Source organism: Cajanus cajan, chromosome 2, assembly GCF_000230855.2.
Source record: "Cajanus cajan strain Asha chromosome 2, NIPB_CcT2T_4, whole genome shotgun sequence".
Lineage (NCBI taxonomy): Eukaryota > Viridiplantae > Streptophyta > Magnoliopsida > Fabales > Fabaceae > Cajanus > Cajanus cajan.
The window spans coordinates 78,926,698-78,947,739 of NC_138518.1; the positions used below are offsets into that span (position 1 = coordinate 78,926,698).

Sequence of the window (21,042 nt, forward strand, 5' to 3'; positions counted from 1 at the left end):
GAATTCCAGTACTGTGAATTTTTAGTAAATGAAACGCACCATAAGAATATTAAAAGTCTAAAGTCTTGAACAAAAAGTATATTAAGACCTTTTATATAAATAAAAGTTTTTTCCAAAATTGTTCAAAATTTAATTTATTTATTTTTTACATGCAATGCAAAATCAACTATTAAATCTATGTAATAAAAAAAATTAGCTAACAAAAAAATACCCGTTAAAAGTTTAGCAATAACCATTAATAACATAAATTACAGTTGAAAAACTCCTAAAATGCTAAAATAGAGTTTTTAACCATTAATTATAAATTGTATGACTATCTTTACTTTAGTACTCTATTCTGTATAAGAAAAAAAAAACAGTTATTATTTTTAAATATAAACAAACTTAATAAGTTTTACATCATTAATTTATATTTTTTATGTAAAATATCCTTTAATACATGATCTTTCAAATATACTACTTTTAACATTTATAGTAAGGATAATTTAAGAAGAATCTTATAAAAATAATAAAATTTAATACAAATAATTAATTTTTTAATATATATAAAATTATTTTCTTTGTTTATAATAAAAAACAGTATGAAATTTTTAACTAAAAAAAAAAAAAGAGGATCTCGACCTACTCTTTGACGCAAGGGAACATTACATGCACATGCATTATGTATTGAAATGCGTTTTGCTTCATTTGTTGATATCGTAAATATCAGCTTACTTTCTACAGTACTTGGGTCCAGGCAAGACAATAATTGATTATAGCACCAACTATAAAGGCCACGAATTGGACCCGTGCCCCTGGGCATATTAAGTGGTAGTAAGAAGTAGTCAACTCTTGATTTGGCTGGCTGAAATTGTTGGATGTGGCATTAAGATAAGAACAAGAACAAAAATCAAGCTAAACAGACTTTATTGGAGCATCAGAGTAAAACATTAACAATACCCTTCAGGCTCCAACCCTAAAAATAATGTTTTAAATATCAAAAAGTCATCCCCCAAACATCTTCATTCAGATGCTGAAATCATCATGGGCTCCTCACCAAACCCACATTCCAAAAACAGATAGTTTGGCAAATAAAATTATCATGGATTTGGTTGGGGCTTCATATATTAAGTAGCGATACCTTCTTAGGACTATGTGGCATCAGTAACCCACAAAAAGGCCTTTCTACACGTAACTTGCCACATACATGGGTGTCAACTAGTGCCTTCCCTGACCGTTGCCGCCTTTGTTTTTTCCAAAGAAGGCATTCTTGGGTTTTGGTAAATCATGGAGGTCCATCACCTGAATCGTTCTTTGCTTTTTGGCTAGCCACCCCCACCACAAACAGACAAAACAATAGTCAGTACAGTATGCATGGAACAAGTTGTACTAACCAAAGAAACAATATTTAGTACAAAAATGTAAACCAAATGGACTAAAAACTTCACCATTTGCAGCCTCTTTGTAGTTCTCTTGAAGTCGTTTTCTAGCTGAATCAAATCTATCCAAGTCAATATTGATAACGCTCTGTCTCTGCAATCATTCAACGACGAGTTAGGACCACTACATTGATGCTCCTGTGTAGGCACTAAATGATGTAGCTAAGCTCCACAATTGCACATTGGTTTAAACTTGTTAAGTGATTTTGAAACAACAACCTCCAAATATTAGTAGCCACATTTAGAAGATCAGAGAGACCAGAAAGTTATAAAATCATATCCATACATTTTGAGGAGCAGGAGCAGGATTAGTGACTGATGGCGGTGGTTTTGGGGGAGCTTCTTTGCGAGGAATTGCTTTTGGTTTTAGTTGTTGTGGTTCAATATTGTTGATCTCTGACCCAAAACTCCCATCTGAGAAAACAGGAAACGTGTTATTCTATCAACAAAATAAAAGTTGGATACAAAGTAAGCTTTGATTCAGATATTACACTCACTGTGTGGATTAGGCGAATATGCAAAATCAAGAATCTGCAAAAAGGAATAGAATATCAGAAAGCTTGAAAGCTTGGCTTTCTGAATAATGATCAAAAAGATTTCTTCAACCTGACGATGCCCATTTTGTAGGCTTTTCTGTTGAGGTGAGTCCCCATCAGCTGCCATGCTCAACAATATAAAAGAATCATCAACATTTTCAATTCAGCAAAAACTATAATCCTTGATTCAAATTTTCACTTTAAAGCCGAATAACTTTTCCCAAGTGAAGATTAAGTTTAAGTTTATTACCCATGACAGCAGTACCCGCTTCTCCCGTTGTCCTCGACTTCACCCATTCGTCTACAATTTCCTTCCACTTCCTGCACACAAACAAACAAACAAAAAAATCAAAAGTCAACGAAACTGCAAATTTCACTCACTGCACTGTTGCAATGCACACAAATATCAATAAACATTCATTATTCGTATTTAAAAAATAATAGCAGAAACAATAATAATGATAGCTAGTAGTTCTAAACCTGACGAGTAACTTCACCAATCTCTTAACATCATTGGACGAATGCTTCCGCAAACGATTCACATGCCTACCAATGTCAGTTTTCTAGAAATAAAATTAGCATGAAATTAAAAACAATAAATAAAAATAATAATAATAATAATAATTAACAAACTGAATGAAATAAAATTAATTAATTAATTAATTACTCCTAACGCTTGGAATGTAATATCCATATCTGCTAGATTCTGTAACAACTCCACCAATGAATCTTCAGACTGATGAATGAACAAAAAAAAACAAATCAGAAACTCAATCAAGTTAAGAACAACATTTAAAAAAACAAATCAGAAACTCAGTATCCTAGACCTGGTGAGGATCTTCGAGTTGCTCTTTAATCTCTAGAATCTTCATCTGCTCGTCGTCGACCAAGCCTCCGTGAGGATCCTTTGCCTCCGCCGCGGAGGGACTGTTCCGCGTCTTGATTTCACCGTCGTCCGGCTCGCAATTTCGACACCGCGGCGGCGCTGAACTCGCGACGTAAAGGCGCTCGACGATTCCGTCTCTCCGGCGCTTCAACTCGTCGCCGTGATCGACGGAGGCGACCGCGATGGCGGTGTCGATCAGCGTCCAAACGTCGGCGCCGGCACTCTCCAATATGGATCGGAAATCCTCCGAATCCATCTCCGAAACCGAAAAAAACGAAATCAACCTGAACAATACCTCGCTGATGATGCGAGAACACGGATCCACCCAAGAAACAAACAAAACCAATATCTATTCTCTTTTCCCTTTTCTTTCTCTATTATTTTTTAAAATAAAAAAAATAAAAATGAAGTAAGAAAACTCAACAGAAAAGGAGGAAAGGAAATTATAAAGCAATATTCCGCGAAACTCGATTTTAATTTTAATTTTTAATTTTTTATAACTTATTATTCTTTTACGCGTTGGGGGAAAGGAGATGAACGGACAAAATGAGAGGATAATTATTTATTTATTTATTTATTATATTTTAATGTAATTAATTTAAAAGTATAATATGAGAAAGGAGGGGATTGGGTTGGGCAAAGAATATTGAGATGTGTGTAGTGTTATTTTGGGGCATTACGACATTTCCTTGAACAAAAAACTGCAATCAGTAATGACTTTCTTTCTATTGGTCATTCATTACTCCACGCGATAACACTCAACCCGGCCCATTACCCCCTCTTCCTTTCTAATTTATCTTCAAAAAGCCCAATGTTTCTCTATTCATGCTTGAACTGGATCTTATATATATTGGGTATATGCAACAAATATTTGCCATCAACAAGCTAAATATTCAGCCCAAAAGGACTACTTTCTCAAATATGATGAATTGTAGTTTATATTTTTATTATATGTTCTTACAAAAAAAAATTTAATACTTACTAGTTTCTAACCTCTAGGTGAGTTTTTTTTAATGTATGCAGATGTTTTAATTCAATTACATTGATGTCTTACTTAACAACATAGAGTGTAGTACTATTTAAATTTATGATTTATTCACTTAAGTCTATATATATATATATATATAAAGATTTTAAAATGTAAAATTTTATGACATGAAAATAGATACATAGCTTAAATAAAAATGACATTTTTATTACATTAAACAAATAATATAATGTTAATAAATTTTAAAAAAAATATATGCAGTACTATTATTTTCATTCAAATTACCTCTATACTATCATTTATTATGAAGTGTTATATAAATTTAATAACAACTTTAAAATTAAACATGGTTTGTTTTAAAAATTAAAAGGACTAAAACAAAACAACAATTTTGAAGGACCAAAACAAGACTTGAAAGATTATAAATATTAAAAATATATTTTACTCTTTTATGAATATGATAAATAAATAATAATAATAATAAAATTAACATAAATTTGTAATTATATCAAAATTTTATAATTAGATATAAAAAATAAATACATAATAAATAGCTTTATTTTTAAAAATAATATAAAAATAATCTTACAATTATATAATTTTTTAAAAATTAGGACTCTTTTAATAATGGATCTAAAATGATTGCACTTTTAAACAACTCTAAGTTTGATCAAACTTGGACAATGACTTTCTAACAACCAAAAATGCAATAGAAAAACACAACAAAGATATATATTAAAAAAGTACTATTACAAATTCATTTAGATAAATAAATTATTTAAAATCTTATATAATAAGTCTCATATAATAAGAACTTATATTATAAGTTCTTAAAATTCATTAAATTATTGTATTTGAATATACAAATTAACAAGTATTTATATAATTTTAATATATTTAAATATATTATTATTTAAACACTTATCAGATATTATCTCATTTAAAAAACAAAAAAAAATTACAAATTAAAGTTTGAGTGAATGTGAAATAAAAATATAAAAATAATTAAATAATTTTTAAAAAACTTTTAAAAAATAACACTATATATCATCACAATAATATTAAAAATAATAAACAAAAATTATTAGTCATTATTCACCTAATTTCAGTTTATAAAATTAATAATAAAATATGAAAAACAATTATGTATATAACTATGATAAAATTTAACAGTCCTAAAAATTTTAACTTAAAAATCAATTATATATATTTTATAAAATAACAATTAAAAATTTATTGAAAAATTATCATCAATAAAATTATTTCATATGTACTACTTTAGAGAGGAAAAAAAATAAAAATGTGAGATTTTTCATAATAGAAAAATGTGGATTTTCGGGGGAGGAGATAGGAAAAAATAAGAAATAAAATTAAAAAAAAAACTTTAGAATAGAGTAATAAAAAAAATATATAAAACTGATGTTTCGTAAAAGATTGAAAAAATAAAAGTTATTTACATTGATAATGTAAATTAATAAATTATATTGGAGAAATTATCAGAATAAATTTAAAATATTTTATAAATTTGTAAATACTTAGCAACTAATAAATCCGTCTTTTAAATGAGGGCAAAGTAATAAATGCATAGATATTATAAAAATGGAGTGCGCACTTGTCGATGCTCCGTTGCAAATCACAATCCTTCCTTTTTCTGACAACAACAACAACAACCCATTCCCCAAAAACATTTTACCACTGTCATGTCTTGGGCATCCTATAATAGCATAATCCACGTGCTTCCAATCCCCACCTTGGACTTTCAGGATATGATCCACACTAAATTCGGAATACTCATAGGCCCAGGCCCAAAACAACACTTGTAACTTCTATTACCTTCTTTTCAAATCTAACTCCTTTGCCTCTATGTGTTTCAAATTAGTTGAATTCAACTTAATTCACTTGATTAAAAGTCATATTTCTTTTATATTATAATTTGCGATGTTTATTGTTAAACCATTTTTTATCCTCATAAAATTTAAAAATATTATATTAATATAAAATAGACAGAATTATAAATAAAAAATTAATAGTAGGGACTAGAAGTATTAAAAAATGTAAATATAAGTATTAAAAATAATATATTTATTGAGGTGTTGGATTATTTTAGTAAAAATATATTAAAAAATAATAAATTATTATAGAGTTATAATTCGTTTATATAATGTGTAAGTCTAAAAATTAAAAAAAAAAAAAGAATTATACTTTCAATTATATTTGATATAAAACAAATTTAATTGATGTAATTGTTGAATTTATATAATATTATATTTAATATATATTAATTTTGTATAATTATAAAATTATTTAGTATTTCTTCATATTATTTTATTTTAATATATAATATAATATTTTGTATAAAATTCTATTTTATAATAATATATCTAAAAAAATTCAAACAATATAAAATTTAATATATATATATATATATATATATATATATATATAATTTTAAATATAATATCACATAACTTAATAGTTACATCAGTTATATTTATTTCATAAAAAGAATGAAAAATATAAAATTTAATGATTTTTTAAACATGTACTTTATAATAACGGATCCCTACTCTATTTATTAGCATTGTTTCTAATCTGAGTATAAAAGTCTCTGAATTTGGTGATTTTCATTATGATACATACTTTAAATAAGTATTATATTTTTTATTCATTAATTAATGTCTTTAAAATATGATTTTATATTTTACTATATTTTCCTAAACTTGAGAATTTTATCAATACCCTTCCTTAAAAATGTTGTTAAGGTTAAAAAAATATTTTCTTTTAACTTCTTTATTGTAAAAATTTTATATTTTCATATTGTCAACATTAACTTTAAAAACGGTGAAATCAGTCTATTCTTTCAGATAATGTAATATTTGTTTGATTGAATCGAATTAATGGCTTACCTGCCTTTGCATGCCAAGCGGTGATTTAATTTAAGTATGAGATTCGCCGATTGCACCCTAACCGACTCTTCTTTTTTTTTTTTAGCGTTCTAACTAACTGGCACGCCATTCAAAGCAACATTTATAAGTTCAACTACCAACCAATCTATTCATTGGTGGATAGTACAGTATTTCTTTACTTTTGTATAACACGTTTTTAAGTTACAGTACTATACTATGGAATACTTATAGATTTTGCGAATGATTACACACTTGAAAATTCATATAACAAAACATTGTCTTGCAATTACCGTCATGTGTTATGTCCTTTAACTTAAATAAATAAATCTGTTACCCTGTATTATAAGAAAATAAGACTTAAATTTTATCTAATGGATATGAACTTGTAAAAAGAATAAACGAATTAATATATATTTAACACAAAAAAAAATTACTCCCAGACAATGCAGTTTCATAACTAACCATAATGCATTGGACATCAACAAAAGTGTCCCAATTTACAATTTTTTTATTAAAAAAAAATACAAGTACAAGTGTGTAATGATCCGTCGTGATTATTACACTTATGAATTTTTAACTAGGAATAGAACAACTATCATCAATCAACATACAACATGTAATAAATTCACTTAACTTATACATGTTCATCGATCCATCATACAAATAACAATAATTTTCAAAGTAACCTGCGTCCGACGCCACACAACTTGTGTCCAACATCATTGAGGCATGAAGCTTTCTATCTCGTTCATGTCTGACGTCATACAACCTATGTCCAGTGTGGATTAGGTAAAAACCCTTGAACCCTCGTGCTTGGCATGACAAAGTCCCACGTTCGATCCCAAACTAACTTGAGGCGATTCTTTTACTCCAAGTTCGACGTCATTCAAACCCCACCTAATGTGATTTCAACTATAGATGTTTCTCTCTCCCCACGCTCAACACCACCAATCTTGCGTCCAGTGTGAGCAAGACAAATACCCCTTGGTTGAAGTTGTGCATGGCACAATAATGAATTCTACATATAATAGACTCACGAATTGGCTCACCATCACCTAAAAAACAAATGATCTTAAGCATGCAATATAACATAATGCATCTATACATTATATTTAGCTCAAGATTCAGCAAAATATCAACATGCAACCAAAGATCATCCTCTTTCACCAAAATCATTCAACATGTTCAAAACTCCAACAACTCGACAACATGCAACTTCATCTCAACCATTCAAACAACCATGAATTTCAAATGAATTCTAACCAATATGTACATCCTAAATCAACATAAACAAAAGTTTTAGCTTTTCTTACCTCTGAAGATCCCCAAATCGAGCAGAAGAGAAAAAGGGAAGCAAGATGAACTCGAGCTATTACTGAAGCTCTACACCAACTCTGATTCTTAGTTCCATGGGCTTTGAATCAGCAACACAACACTCAAGACCACTAGGGGAAAGATTCAAAGCAAAAATTAAAAGAAATAAAAGTCACCTCTTATTCCCAAAGTCTCTCTCTTTGTTATCTCTCTAAGGTTCTTGAGGAAATAAGTTTATGAGACTCAATTCTCAAAAAATGCCTTATATACCTTCCTTCCAAGGATCTACTAGACCTATAACCAGAAAAAAAAAAAAAAAAAAAAACCTTAAACCTACCTAAACTCTTAAAAATTTCTTAATTCTCAAATTTTTCTCCCAACAATGAACTCCAAAATAACCTGACACACAAATATTGATAAAATATTAATAAAAATGTATAGTGTTACAATGTGAATAATGTAGATTGAATTTGAATGATGATATAAAATTATATAAAATATAACATGCATAAAACTCTTATATTGTCCATTAATTATATATGATATGACTGTTTATTTTTATAATAATTATTTTTGAAGCTATATTAAAATGAGTTTTTGATTGAAGCAAAACATAGAAAATCTACATATAAATTTGAATAATTATTAAAAATAATAAAATTCTTTTTACACTTTTAGGGTACATTTGTTTTCAGATATGTCATTACTTTCCTAGAAATATTATTATTGGAATATTATTCATAAAAATGTTTAAAAACGTATTTTGACAGGATTTTAATATTTTTTCAAATAAAAAATTAAATTGATTAAAATAAAAAATGAGTTGAAAAAGTGGGTTAAAATATAACTTCCCATATTTTAATGAGAATATAACTTTTTCATCCTCCATCACAAAAATCAAAATGAAATGGATAATGTTATGACTATTTTTCACGAGAATAAATTATATCTAGAAATTGTTTTTTCAAAATCCTAAATAAACATGTAAATATGACATTTCGAACTCAATATTTTCGGAAATAAGTTTTTAATTAATGTTTTAATTAAATTCTTCCTAAAAAAAAAAAACTTGACATTTTTTTATCTTTGATTTTAAGCTTTTCAAGTTTGAATCTCAACACTTATGACTTCATTCAACTTCGGGGAAAGATTAGAGGTCAATTGTGGAATCAAAAAGAAGTAAAGTCACTTATGATTCCAAAGTTCCTCTATGTAAACTACATCTCTAGGTTTCTTTAAAAATTAACTTATGAAGTTCAAACCTTAAAAAAAAAACAAAAAAAACTTTATATACCTTCATCTATAGGGAAAACTTGACCTTTACTTAAAGTAATTCTTAGACAACCAAAACTTCTAAAAATTCCTAAATTCCTAGAATTTATTAACAAATAAACAACTAAACCACTACGACACAATTTAATAAAGCTCACAATGTTATAATACAAAAATTCAATATGAAACATTTGTTAAATTATTACCAACACAAAAAATGAATGTGAGATCCTTTAACTATTCGACCAACTCACAATGAAAAGATTATATATGTATATATACACACACATTTGACAAAAAAAAATGAGATTACTAATTTTTATAATAATCATTCTATTAGGTTAAATATGAGATTCTCCACAAAATAAATTTTATCAACAACTGAATATGGGGTGTCTAATTACTAGACTAACATAAATAAGTAAGATATTTGATATATGTAATTAAAAAAACAAATTTATTAATTTTTATAATAACAAAAAAATTATCCTTTAATTTGACAAATACATGCTACTTTTGTCTTTATATAACAATTTTTTTACTTTATTACTTATTTTTTTATAAGACATTTTTTAATTGTTTCCTGCATCAATTATTGATTTTTCAAAATACCCTAAATTAATTAATAACTTTTGAAGAAAAAATAATAAATGGTGAAAATTAACCAGATAAACTCATTCTTTAATTCTTATATTAGGACTAGAGAAGCCTAGCATAGTTTTCAAACATTAAATAAGTAAGAAACACTTAAGTAAAAAAAAAAAGAAGATATAATTGATTTAAAAAAGATTAAGAGTAATTTAAAAAATAATAATATTTAAATTGTTGAATTTGTTCTGAGTAGATCAATAATTTTATAGAAGTTATTAAATGTTTACGAGTCCAAAACAAAATTTTTTCATGAACTAATATTTTTTTAACTAATTCATATATAATTATATTTTATAAAAGGAATTAAAGTTTTTGAGAACATAATGCAACCTCCTTCCCTCCTGTATTATTTTATTCACTTTATAATATACATAACACCTTTAAAACTATTATCATTCTCCCAATACCTAATAATAAAATACATTTCAAACTCACTTTTGTTAAAAGTCCCACTAATCAAAACAATTTATTAATCAAATTAAAAATTGTCTGAAGTGCTCTTAGTTTGAATGGGAAAATATGTGCCAAAACTTCTTTCTTTCATATATAATTATATTTGTATAACTAAATTGTATTATTTTATTTACTTCAGAATATACATAACACCTTTAAAATCCACCATCAATCTCCCAATACCTAATATATAATGAATGCAGTATATATACATTAAAAATCCACTTCTATTAAATGTTCCACTAATCAAAAAAAATTATTAATTAAATCGAAAAGAATTGTCTAAAAGTGTTATAGTGAGGAAAATACGAGCCAAAACTTTTTTCTATTACTATACTCGCAAAGGTAGCGTTGGTGTTTACATATGATATAAAATAACTTGATATTTTTTAAAAAGTTTATTTTCAAACTCAATTATAAGTAAAATTAATTAATTTATGAGTTAATTAAGAAAAATAATATTATATAATTTTAAATCTCAAATAATTTTTTTATTATTACCTTTCATCATAACTTGATATAAAAAAAGAGTCTTTGATGTGTAGAAGAAAAAAGTAGTTGAAATATTATTAAATTAAATAAATATATTTTAGAGATGATAACATTTAATATCATAAATTTAATTGATTTATTTATTTTAGGTTCACATCATAACATTTATTTATTTTTATTTGAGTTTTGAAGAGGTAATACCTCTGACTTCATATATTCTATTTACTTTAGTTAAATTTTGTTAATCATAAGATAATATACAAGATGGTATGTTCATGACTACTGTAAAAAAAATTAAATTAAGCACATTATCTACTTATTAGTTAAAATTCAATAATAACTATATAATAAACACATTACATATAAGATAGAAATGAATATATATTTTTATATAAATTATAATAAACACCTATCTACCTTTTCAATTTTATCCAATGTCCCGAGAAGAACACACGCATATAGTTTTAAACACGTCAATTGTTAACTTTTTTTATATCATTAATTTATCACAAATACATTAATGATTCATGAACTCATTTCTCATTAAAATTAATGTATTTATTAAATTACTAAAAATATAAATGATACCACCTCCATTTTATTAATGGTCATTCAAAATTGTTATGCGGAAATCAAGAAATGTAATAAAATTTTTTAATTTTCACAAAATGCTTTTATATTTTATATTATATTCTCTTTCATTTTTTTCCATAATAAATTGTTGGTGTATAAATTAAATTTAAGTGATAAATAAGAATATAATTAATAAAATAATAATTAATGTTGAATTTAGTAAATAACAAATAAACTAAAAAAATCACTTAAAAACCGACAATTAAAAAGTAATGGAAATAGTTAAAAAGTTATTCTTAATTTATGAAATTTATATAATTTAATTTTATGGATATACTTAGAATAAGATTATAAATTATGACACCATCAATTAAAATTAATTCATTTAATTATTTTTTTATTGGTCTTAGTGAATTAAATAATTATTTTTTTACATATAATTGAAAATGAATTTAAACTTAAATCCACTTTTTAGTTCTTATAAATCCTCTTCTTTGACTTTTTTATTATTACAAATTTGATCTCTAGTTTTTAGACTTTTTTATTATTAAAAATTTGATCTCTAGTTTTTAAAGTTAAGGAATGTTGGTTCATTATTATTAAACCATTCAAAATTAAATAAAAATTACTAACGTGATACTATTTGTAATTTTTTAATTAAATAAAAAATAATAATATAAAATTATAAAAAATTTCATATATTAATATATTATCTATATCTATACATATTATAAAGATGATACATTTAGTAACTAGCCTTCTGGTCTTCACTTTTTAATGAATCTTTATACTCTTGAATGTAAAATAAAAAAAATTCTTATACTCTCTATAATTTCTAATATTTGTTTGTATATAATTACCAGAGGTACTAAGTATCTCGACTCCTCTAATTAATATATAAAAAAAGTTATTTTTATAATTATTTTCGTCTCTATAATTATAAACAATTATACTCTTAAATTTTAAGAAATAAAATAAACACTTTTAATAATTATCATTAATTAATTCTAAGTAACTGTTCATATTATTATATTTATTTTTAAAAATACTTAGACACATAAATGTTTCATTTTCCTAGTAAATTATAATTAAAATAAAAAATACATAAGATATGTATAGTAAAAAAATATTCTATACATGAAAGCTAGAGTAATTAAATAACTATTAGGTAAAGTTACTCATAAAGATGTTAGTATTTTTTAATTTAATTTTAAATATCATATTAATATTAAACTAAAATTACTTAATATTAAAAATCCATAATACGAGTCAAAGATTACACGTTTTCAAACTATTGTAATAAAAATGAATTTAAGAGATATTTTATTTTGTTAAAAAACTATAACTCCTTTCCATTAAATCAATTGTTACAGAAAAAAAGAAGAAGGATGTTACCTCCAAAACTCCAATGGTAACTCTAAATTAAAGTCAGAATTCAGAAACGAATCTGAAACTTAAATTAAGAGGAGTGCTACGGCCTCCGAAAAATATCCGGAAAATTTAAAATATTAATATTTTTGTTATTAAATAATTATTTAATTAAATATTTTATAATTTAAATTAATTTTTTAAAGATACGGAACGTACGTGGGAATACGTTTTGGGAGGTCCTAGAAATTTTCTAAATTTAAAGAGTCCAAATACCGTTTCTGATAATGACTTTTGGTAAGAGATAAATGTGGAAGTTAAATGGAAGAGTCCAAGGGCTTAAGAAGTTTTTATTAAGAGATACGTAAATTAATTAAATTTGAAGAAGAGAGGAGTCCAGAGAAGAATTAAATTAATTTGGTTGAAAAAAAATAATTATAATAGATTCATTTAATGAGATTCCCTAAAAAGCAAATTGTTTGAGAATATATAGAGTGAGTGAGTGAGTGGCATTGCAGTGCAGAGTGCAGAGGGGAAAGGGAGAGAAAGAGAGAAAGCAGAAGGCATGGCTAAATCACCCCAAACCCAACTTCCTCTCAAAGCTTTTGGCTGGGCTGCTTCAGACACTTCTGGCATCCTCGCCCCCTTTCATTTTTCCAGAAGGTGTTTATCATTTTATTTTATTTAATTAAATACGATACTCTCAATTCTTACTATTTCTCAACCAGATCACGTGATTCTTGCAGGGAAAATGGCCAGAATGACGTCACTCTCCAGATTCTCTACTGCGGTGTTTGCCATTCCGATCTCCACACTCTCAAAAACGACTGGGGTTTCACCACTTACCCTGTCGTTCCTGGGTACCCCTTTTCTTTCTCCTTCCACTGCAACTTTTTATTTATTTATTATTATTAATTTTAAAGGTTACCATCTTTTCCCCCAACACCAGATCCTTTTATTTCTCCACGTTTCTTTTCCTTAGCCACTGCCCCTAACTAAGATTTTGTTACTATATAATATTCCATCGCACATCATTCAGTTTGAACGTGGTGGGACACGTATCCAACAAAAACATCGCTCTTCATCTTTCAACCGACCACGCTCCTGCTTTGGGATTTTTGATAATTGTTAATTCACATGATTATTTATCTCTGATTTGGGTGTTTTAACAGTAACAAACGCGAAATCCAACCTAATCATAAGCCACGTTTTTTTTTTTTTTTTTTTTTTCTTCACATATTCCACAACATCAACCATGTGTGTGTGTGTTTTATTTATCTCGCCTTACATTAGGTCCTGTATCACGCAAATAAGGTGTGGTGGGTGTAAAAGTAATTAGACCCTAGGTGGTACTGGTAACTAGGTGGGTCTTTGCAATTTTTTTTTTTGTTTTTGGATGAAATTGAATTTGGTTAAAATTGATTTTTAAATGATGATTTTGGGTGTTTAACTGTTTATATTGTGAATGCAATTTTTTTAGAAAAATTATCTACAGTTGTTTAAATTCAAAATTAATCTTGAATTTATAATTATTTTCTTAATGTGAAATTAATCAGGTGAATGTGATTGTGATTTTAGATGACGTGAATCTAAACACACACTTATTAACTGATGAAGGATGTTTTACTTGAACCAAAAACTTAAAGCTAATAGTGCAGTTTTTTGTTTGCGGTTTTAATGATGCAATATTTGTTTTATTACACATTTTTTATGTAAATTAACTGTTATTATTATTTGTTTAAGTTTCTCATCCGTGAGTTATAGTAACAGTGACTGTTTGAGGCTTACACGTGGTTGTGCAATTGTGAACGAGGATGTTGATAGTAATACTAGTTTTTGATTTTTGAAGATAAATCAGGGGGCTTTGTGTTTATACCTTGCATAGATGTATTGACTTTTGTATTTCTGTTTTGCAGGCATGAAATTGTTGGTGTTGTGACAAAAATTGGAAACAATGTAAAAAATTTCAAAGTGGGGGACAAAGTTGGAGTTGGTGTGATAGTGGAGTCTTGTAAGGAATGTGAGTGTTGCCAACAGGATCTGGAGAGTTACTGTCCCAAACCTGTGTTTACCTATAACTCTCCTTATTATGATGGGACACGAACTCAAGGTGGTTATTCTAATTTCGTGGTTGTTCACCAGCGTTATGTGCTCCGATTTCCTGAGAACTTACCCCTTGATGCTGGTGCTCCACTTCTGTGTGCTGGGATCACTGTGTATAGCCCAATGAAATATTATGGGATGACAGAGGCAGGCAAACATTTGGGAGTGGCAGGGCTTGGTGGGTTAGGCCATGTTGCAATCAAATTTGCTAAGGCGTTTGGGCTTAAAGTTACTGTCATTAGTTCATCCCCAAACAAGGAAGATGAGGCCATTAAAAGGCTTGGGGCTGATTCTTTCCTTGTTTCCTCAGACCCTGCGAAAATGAAGGCAAGTGTGATGCAAGATTAAAATTTGTGCTTTGCTTGATATAATTAGCTATTTTGCAATGGTAGTCTTTTGTTTACTCTTTTAATGACATATTTCAAAAGCTATCATCAAATGCTAATGAGTTAATAGCAAGAGCTAACTACTGTAGAGAAGTGAAAGTACTGGTTTAGAGAATAGTATACCTGTGCAGAACAAAATTTTCTAAGTGACTTTGCAGCTGTAGTCAGTGTTAGCAACGAAATGTGTCTCAGTACGAGAAAACCTTACCTCAGCAAGCACTCTAGAATATAAAGCACGAAGCTTGGTCTGCCTCAGCCTGTCCATGATAATCAATAGTAAAATGATGAATGGATTGGTCATGCAATTGCTCATAATGTCTTTTGTAATTTTTCACATATTTTATGCAGGCTGCTATGGGAACCATGGACTATATCATAGACACAATTTCTGCAGTTCATTCCCTGATTCCACTGCTTGGTCTGCTGAAGCTGAACGGGAAACTGGTTACTGTAGGGTTGCCTAACAAGCCCCTTGAGCTGCCTATCTTTCCGTTAGTTGCAGGTAAGCTATTAATTATCTTTCCCTAGTAAGTAATAACAAAAGGTGATAACAATCAATCATAGTATTGCGAACAAGATAAGTTTCTAATCCAGTGGATTGTGATACTTGTGATGGGATAAAAAGAAATTAAAAAGTTACTTGCGTCTGTTATCTGTTTTTTCTTGAATGCCACAACACGTGTAATTCATATTTTTTTGTTGTAGCTTATCTTCTATACTTGAAATTTTGAGCGGGTCTACCTTTATAGTAAATAATATGTAGGACATGGATTTGGCGAATGAAATGTCTAAGTTTTGTTATGTCCCATACGCAGGACGGAAGCTTGTTGGGGGGAGCAACTTTGGTGGGATCAAGGAAACCCAGGAAATGCTTGATTTCTGCGGAAAGCACAACATATCTGCGGATATTGAGCTGATTAAGATGGACCACATCAACACAGCCATGGAAAGGCTTAGCAAATCTGATGTCAAATATCGCTTTGTGATTGATGTGGCGAACTCTTTCTCAAGTTTGTAGAAGCTACCATGATTCTGCAACTCTTGGGCATGTGACTCCTTAGATGTCTTAGTATTTTGGGAATATTTAAGATTGCTAAAGATGTCGAACTTTAAAATTCATAGCATCTTCTCTTAAATTGATAGAACTATGGGTTTAAAATTTATATTTTGGGAATTGGTATAAGATGTCGAACTTTAAAGATAAGAGCATCCTATTAATAATGCTTGGGGTTTTGAATTTATATTATGTTCCTTCGTCTTCATGAAGTCGTAGACTAAGCATTTCACATTATCTAAATTGGTCATTTTAAGTTTACAATATTAACATAATAGCCTCTAAATATTTGCATTAAAACTATTTTTATAAGTATTTAAAATGTCATTATGTTCGCAAAAAAAAAGTCATTATATTCGGTCTTCTAAACTTTAGAGGATTATGGTAATTGTTCTGGGATAAAGGATCGTCTCTGGTAAATCATAGTTGCAGTCTAAAATTTAGAGTATTTTAAGAGTGTAATTTGTTAGTTTTGTCTTAGAACGAGGATTATATACTTAATTGTCGTGGCTTTATACGTCTAAAAAACTTTAAGGTTTTATGAGAATTTATCAGTTATTGAGCATCATATTTTTGGTGCTCAATCATGGTCATTAATAATTTGATTTGATTTTGTTCGAATGAGTTTTAAGTCAGAAAAATGAGTAGTAATTTTACAAGTAGGAGTATTTGATGAGGCTATCTTAATAAAAGATCAAGAGGGTACACTTGCCTACCAATTTCAAGTATGAAATGTGTAGAGGTTAAGTCAGAGCACGGTCTCTTACAAATTCTTTCGGTAAAAAATTGAGAAGGTACACTTGTCCATCAAACTTGAATGTCAAAAATATGAAAAGTTTAGTTACTCGATTTGCTAGATTAATTGTATGTCCAAACAATACAATTTATTATGAAAGTTGTATTTGTGTAAAGATTGCGATTGATATTTTTAACATGAGTGTAGTCACTCATTGCAAACTTAATTTGTAACAAAGTTGATTTCAAAGGAAAATTTTGAATGAATATTACAATTTTTTTAATAGATTTTTTTAGTAAAATTTTAGTAGATTTCCTAGTGAATATTTTCAAAGTAGGTATTTTTTTGTAAACTTTTCTGAGTAGATATTTCATAATAGATATTTTTGAGTAGGTTTTTGAATAGATATTATCAGGTAGATTTTTGAGTAAATATCATTACTAGATTTTTTCAAGTAGATATTACCATGTAATTTTTTTGAGTAAATATTATCAAGTAGTGTACAAAGAATATCATGTATTTCTTCATAATTTTTTTCAATCAAGATTAGGTAATAACAATCATTACACATTTATTATCTATTAATATTATATTAATTTCTAAAAGGAATAACCATAATAAAGAGGTGGTAACATATCTTGTAATATATTAGAATAAACAAAATAAATGAATAGTTAGAGAAAATATATACATATATTGTGAACATATATAATAATAATAATAATAATAATAATAATAATAATAATAATGATAATAATAATAATAGAAAACAAACAAACAAGTGTACTTAAATAAATAAAAAATATTTAATGATAAAGAGATGATCAACAAATACACCAAGCCATTTTCAAAAAATTAAACACGAATGCCAATCATTTTAACAAATTCAATCAAGGAGAGAAAACTTAAATAAATTTTTGAAAGGCCTAATCATATTTTTGAGAGACACAATCAATTTCAATTATAATTTGCTAAGATACATTTCAGCAAGTAGCAAATCAATTTCATATATTGACACAATGTGACCGAATAATATTTACATATCTATTTATACTTTAGTTATCATAAAAAAAAAAAAAAAAATGGCCTCATGAATGTTTATAATATTTGTTTAATTATAAGAATTAAATATATGATATAAAATCACGATTGTTTATCATATTGATTATGATAATAATTAAATAATCAAATGCAGGACAGACTTTCTTGGTGACAGGAGAGGCTCTTCCAAATTTTTCTTAAAAAAAATAATTTATATATATAATATTATATTTGTATGATTATTTTATAAAATGATGATAATATTTTTTTACATTTTATTATCACGAATGTTTATTTTAAGTAGAAAAAAATGAAAAATTTTGTTATTTTTAATTAATAAAACATTTAATTTATATATAAAAAAATTAATTTAGCATTTCCAAATTTTTTATCAAAGTTCCGCCACTGATGAAATGTAATGATAGAATTATGAGAATAATTAAAATTCAATGATAGAATTATAAAATCACTTAATAAATTGTCATGATTAGAAGATGGATTAAGAGAGTTGAACTGATTGCTTACATGCGAAAAACTTAACCAAACCAGAAAATAATGGATAATATGAAAATCGATCGATTAAGAGAAATAAGACTTTTTGTTTCGCATGCAAGAACCTTATTAGATGAAACAGACGAATAGTGACGTGACAATTGTCAAAAGTTAATCGAAATTATGATGGTAATATACTAAAGTTAAAATAATAGACTAGCCGGCAAACATATTGCTTCCGTCCCATTTTGCTTCACATCCTACTCAATAACAATTTATAAGAAATAAATTAATCCCATGTCATGTTTGATCAGAGTATAGTAATTAATCAGAGATTGATTTTAATACATAGTTAATATAATTCTTTTACATTATTAAAAAATTACTTTCAACACGACTTTTATAAGTAGTTTGGAGAGAAAAAGGTTTTTTTAATTCTCTAAAATACACTTTTTCACTATCATTTAAAGTTTGTATTATATTTTGGGAACCATGGTTGGTCCCAACAGAAAATCAACTTTCTAAAATCATAACTTTTTTCTCATGTCAAATCTTGATTTGTGACCGAAAATCATGCTCAAACCCAATCATGGTTTTTTACGTTATTCGCGAATAAATTTCAATTTGCAGAGTCTAGCAAAGTTAGAGATTCTTAAGCACGCAAAAACCGTACTTCAAACATGCTACCCGGTTTTATACAAACACTACAAATGAATGATGACAATGGAATATGGTTGGTGTAAAAAGTTAAATTTGTTAAAAATGCTTAGAATATTCTTCATCTTATAATTATTCTGCAGGCGAAACCTAGTACCATATATTCCACTCTCTACAATGAATCAGCATCCACTCCATTAAAATCACCCAATTAAACTCCAACTTCTTCATCTTGAGCACAAAAGAAAAACATGGGCGCTTTGTATCAAATTGTTCTTTTGAACATTGTTGTTTATTTTGCATCAGTGATGCACACCTCCTCAAGGAGCATGCCACTAGACTTAACATTCGGTTTCACTGCTCTCCCTCTGAACGCCTCCAACTTTAAACATCACAAGCCTTACAATTTACCGGAAAGACAACGCTATAGTTTCAAAAACGGAGTACACAAGCTGTGGGTATACGCCACAGACAAACCTATGTCCCCACATACCAAAACCAATCCTCGTTCAGAAATCCGCATTGAGGTAAGCATAACAGCGTCTTTTCTTAAATTAATATATATATACACACATTATACAACTTATGTGTTGGTATACAAGTGTGAATCGAAACTCTTACATTAAATAGAAATGAATATGCTAGAGTAACATATGTGACCAAGACACATAAATCTGACATGATATTTCAAAGTTTTGAGATAAGATATAATCTTTTAGTTCACTTATTTAGTTTGCTTATCACTCATCAGTGAGTTTTATTACGTGTTTTACCCCCTCGTAATCCTAATTATTGACATCAAAACCGATAGTTTGACTATATATATGACTTGCTCAAATGAGTATTGAACAGTGAGACAATGGATCTCTTAAAGTTGATGTCTAAATGTTTTGAGTTAAAACATGATGTAAAATTAACTTATGTGGTTGTTTATGACCCATTGCTGAGCTTTCTACTATATTTTACTCCATCGTATTCGAAACATTATGTAGCTATTAATATTATGTCTTGCAGGGCTTGGATTATTCAAGCGGGGTATGGCAATTTGAAGGGCAAGGTTTTGTGCCTGATGGTACTTCTGGGGTGTGCGTTATGCAGGTCTTTGGGGCACATCCTAAACGTTCGACCACTCTTATGCTTGATGTTTATGACGATTCCCTTACGTATTATAGACATTCTGTGGTGGTTCCAAACATACGGGACCAATGGTTCAAGTTGAATGTGATCCATGACGTGGAGGCCTCCAATGTGAAGATTTATGTTGATGGGGTTCATGTTTATGATGCCCCGGGACAAGGAGGGAGATTCCATTATTTCAAATTTGGTGTCTATGCACAAGATAATCCTTCGTGCTATATGGAGTCAAGGTGGAAAGGGATCAGAGTTCTAAGGAAGTCTTCATGATTTTGAGCTTTGGATAAGATTGTATCTGTATCTTTCAATATTCGGTTGAAGAAGTTAAAAAAATATTACTGATTTTAGTAATGCTTGCGTGACAAATATATGTAAATAGATTCTATTGATTTTATTAATTTTACGCACTCGACTAAGAGAAAAAATGACTCTAAGCTAAATCAATTCATAGCTGAAGGAAAGATGGAAATTGCACACTTCAGACTTGCTTTTTGGATTTTATGAACACACCAAGTCGCATGTCTTAAAAAACTATACACGTCTCAACGTGATTGGTCTTTGGTCAGGTTTTCCGGCTGAAGT

At 28.0% G+C, this 21,042-nt stretch overlaps 3 protein-coding genes across 4 annotated transcripts; 2 read left to right on the plus strand and 1 right to left on the minus strand.

Annotated features, from left to right (window-relative positions):
• Positions 1-808: 808 nt before the first annotated feature.
• Positions 809-3,279, minus strand: LOC109799574 (Transcription elongation factor (TFIIS) family protein). Of its 2 annotated transcripts, none has more exons than XM_029271491.2 (9): positions 2,782-3,279; positions 2,622-2,690; positions 2,435-2,517; positions 2,205-2,275; positions 2,025-2,074; positions 1,910-1,949; positions 1,705-1,832; positions 1,428-1,512; positions 809-1,304 (listed from the first exon to the last, which is right to left on the minus strand). In XM_029271491.2, the coding sequence occupies exons 1-9, from the start codon at positions 3,094-3,096 to the stop codon at positions 1,198-1,200; spliced, it is 948 nt and encodes a 315-aa protein (XP_029127324.1). In that variant the 5' UTR covers positions 3,097-3,279; the 3' UTR covers positions 809-1,197. The 2 variants fall into 2 exon arrangements, with proteins under 2 accessions (XP_029127324.1, XP_020215746.1); XM_020360157.3 differs by having other exon boundaries at positions 1,916-1,949; positions 2,782-3,273.
• A 10,038-nt stretch (positions 3,280-13,317) lies between these two features.
• CAD9 (cinnamyl alcohol dehydrogenase 9) lies at positions 13,318-16,587 on the plus strand. Its single transcript, XM_020360176.3, has 5 exons — positions 13,318-13,520; positions 13,604-13,717; positions 14,774-15,287; positions 15,695-15,848; positions 16,162-16,587. Exons 1-5 carry the CDS (start codon positions 13,423-13,425, stop codon positions 16,362-16,364), a joined length of 1,083 nt encoding a protein of 360 aa, XP_020215765.1. The 5' UTR covers positions 13,318-13,422; the 3' UTR covers positions 16,365-16,587.
• Positions 16,588-19,483: 2,896 nt separating this feature from the next.
• On the plus strand, positions 19,484-20,811 carry LOC109799540 (citrate-binding protein). The gene is made up of 2 exons (XM_020360114.3): positions 19,484-19,853; positions 20,341-20,811. The coding sequence occupies exons 1-2, from the start codon at positions 19,578-19,580 to the stop codon at positions 20,728-20,730; spliced, it is 666 nt and encodes a 221-aa protein (XP_020215703.1). The 5' UTR covers positions 19,484-19,577; the 3' UTR covers positions 20,731-20,811.
• The last annotated feature ends 231 nt before the right edge of the window (positions 20,812-21,042 follow it).

What these genes read in the sequence shown, in the direction of transcription:
- CAD9 (XM_020360176.3), top strand. Translation starts at nt 13,423, where the DNA reads ATGGCTAAATCACCCCAAACCCAACTTCCTCTCAAAGCTTTTGGCTGG. An exon ending in ACTTACCCTGTCGTTCCTGG is followed by an intron (nt 13,718 to 14,773) that starts GTACCCCTTTTC and finishes TCTGTTTTGCAG; the next exon opens with GCATGAAATTGTTGGTGTTG. An exon ending in TATCTTTCCGTTAGTTGCAG is followed by an intron (nt 15,849 to 16,161) that starts GTAAGCTATTAA and finishes TCCCATACGCAG; the next exon opens with GACGGAAGCTTGTTGGGGGG.
- LOC109799540 (XM_020360114.3), top strand. Translation starts at nt 19,578, where the DNA reads ATGGGCGCTTTGTATCAAATTGTTCTTTTGAACATTGTTGTTTATTTT. An exon ending in GTTCAGAAATCCGCATTGAG is followed by an intron (nt 19,854 to 20,340) that starts GTAAGCATAACA and finishes TATGTCTTGCAG; the next exon opens with GGCTTGGATTATTCAAGCGG.
- LOC109799574 (XM_029271491.2), bottom strand. Translation starts at nt 3,096, where the DNA reads ATGGATTCGGAGGATTTCCGATCCATATTGGAGAGTGCCGGCGCCGAC. An exon ending in TTGGTGAAGTTACTCGTCAG is followed by an intron (nt 2,276 to 2,434) that starts GTTTAGAACTAC and finishes GTTTGTGTGCAG; the next exon opens with GAAGTGGAAGGAAATTGTAG. An exon ending in AGCGGGTACTGCTGTCATGG is followed by an intron (nt 2,075 to 2,204) that starts GTAATAAACTTA and finishes TGAGCATGGCAG; the next exon opens with CTGATGGGGACTCACCTCAA.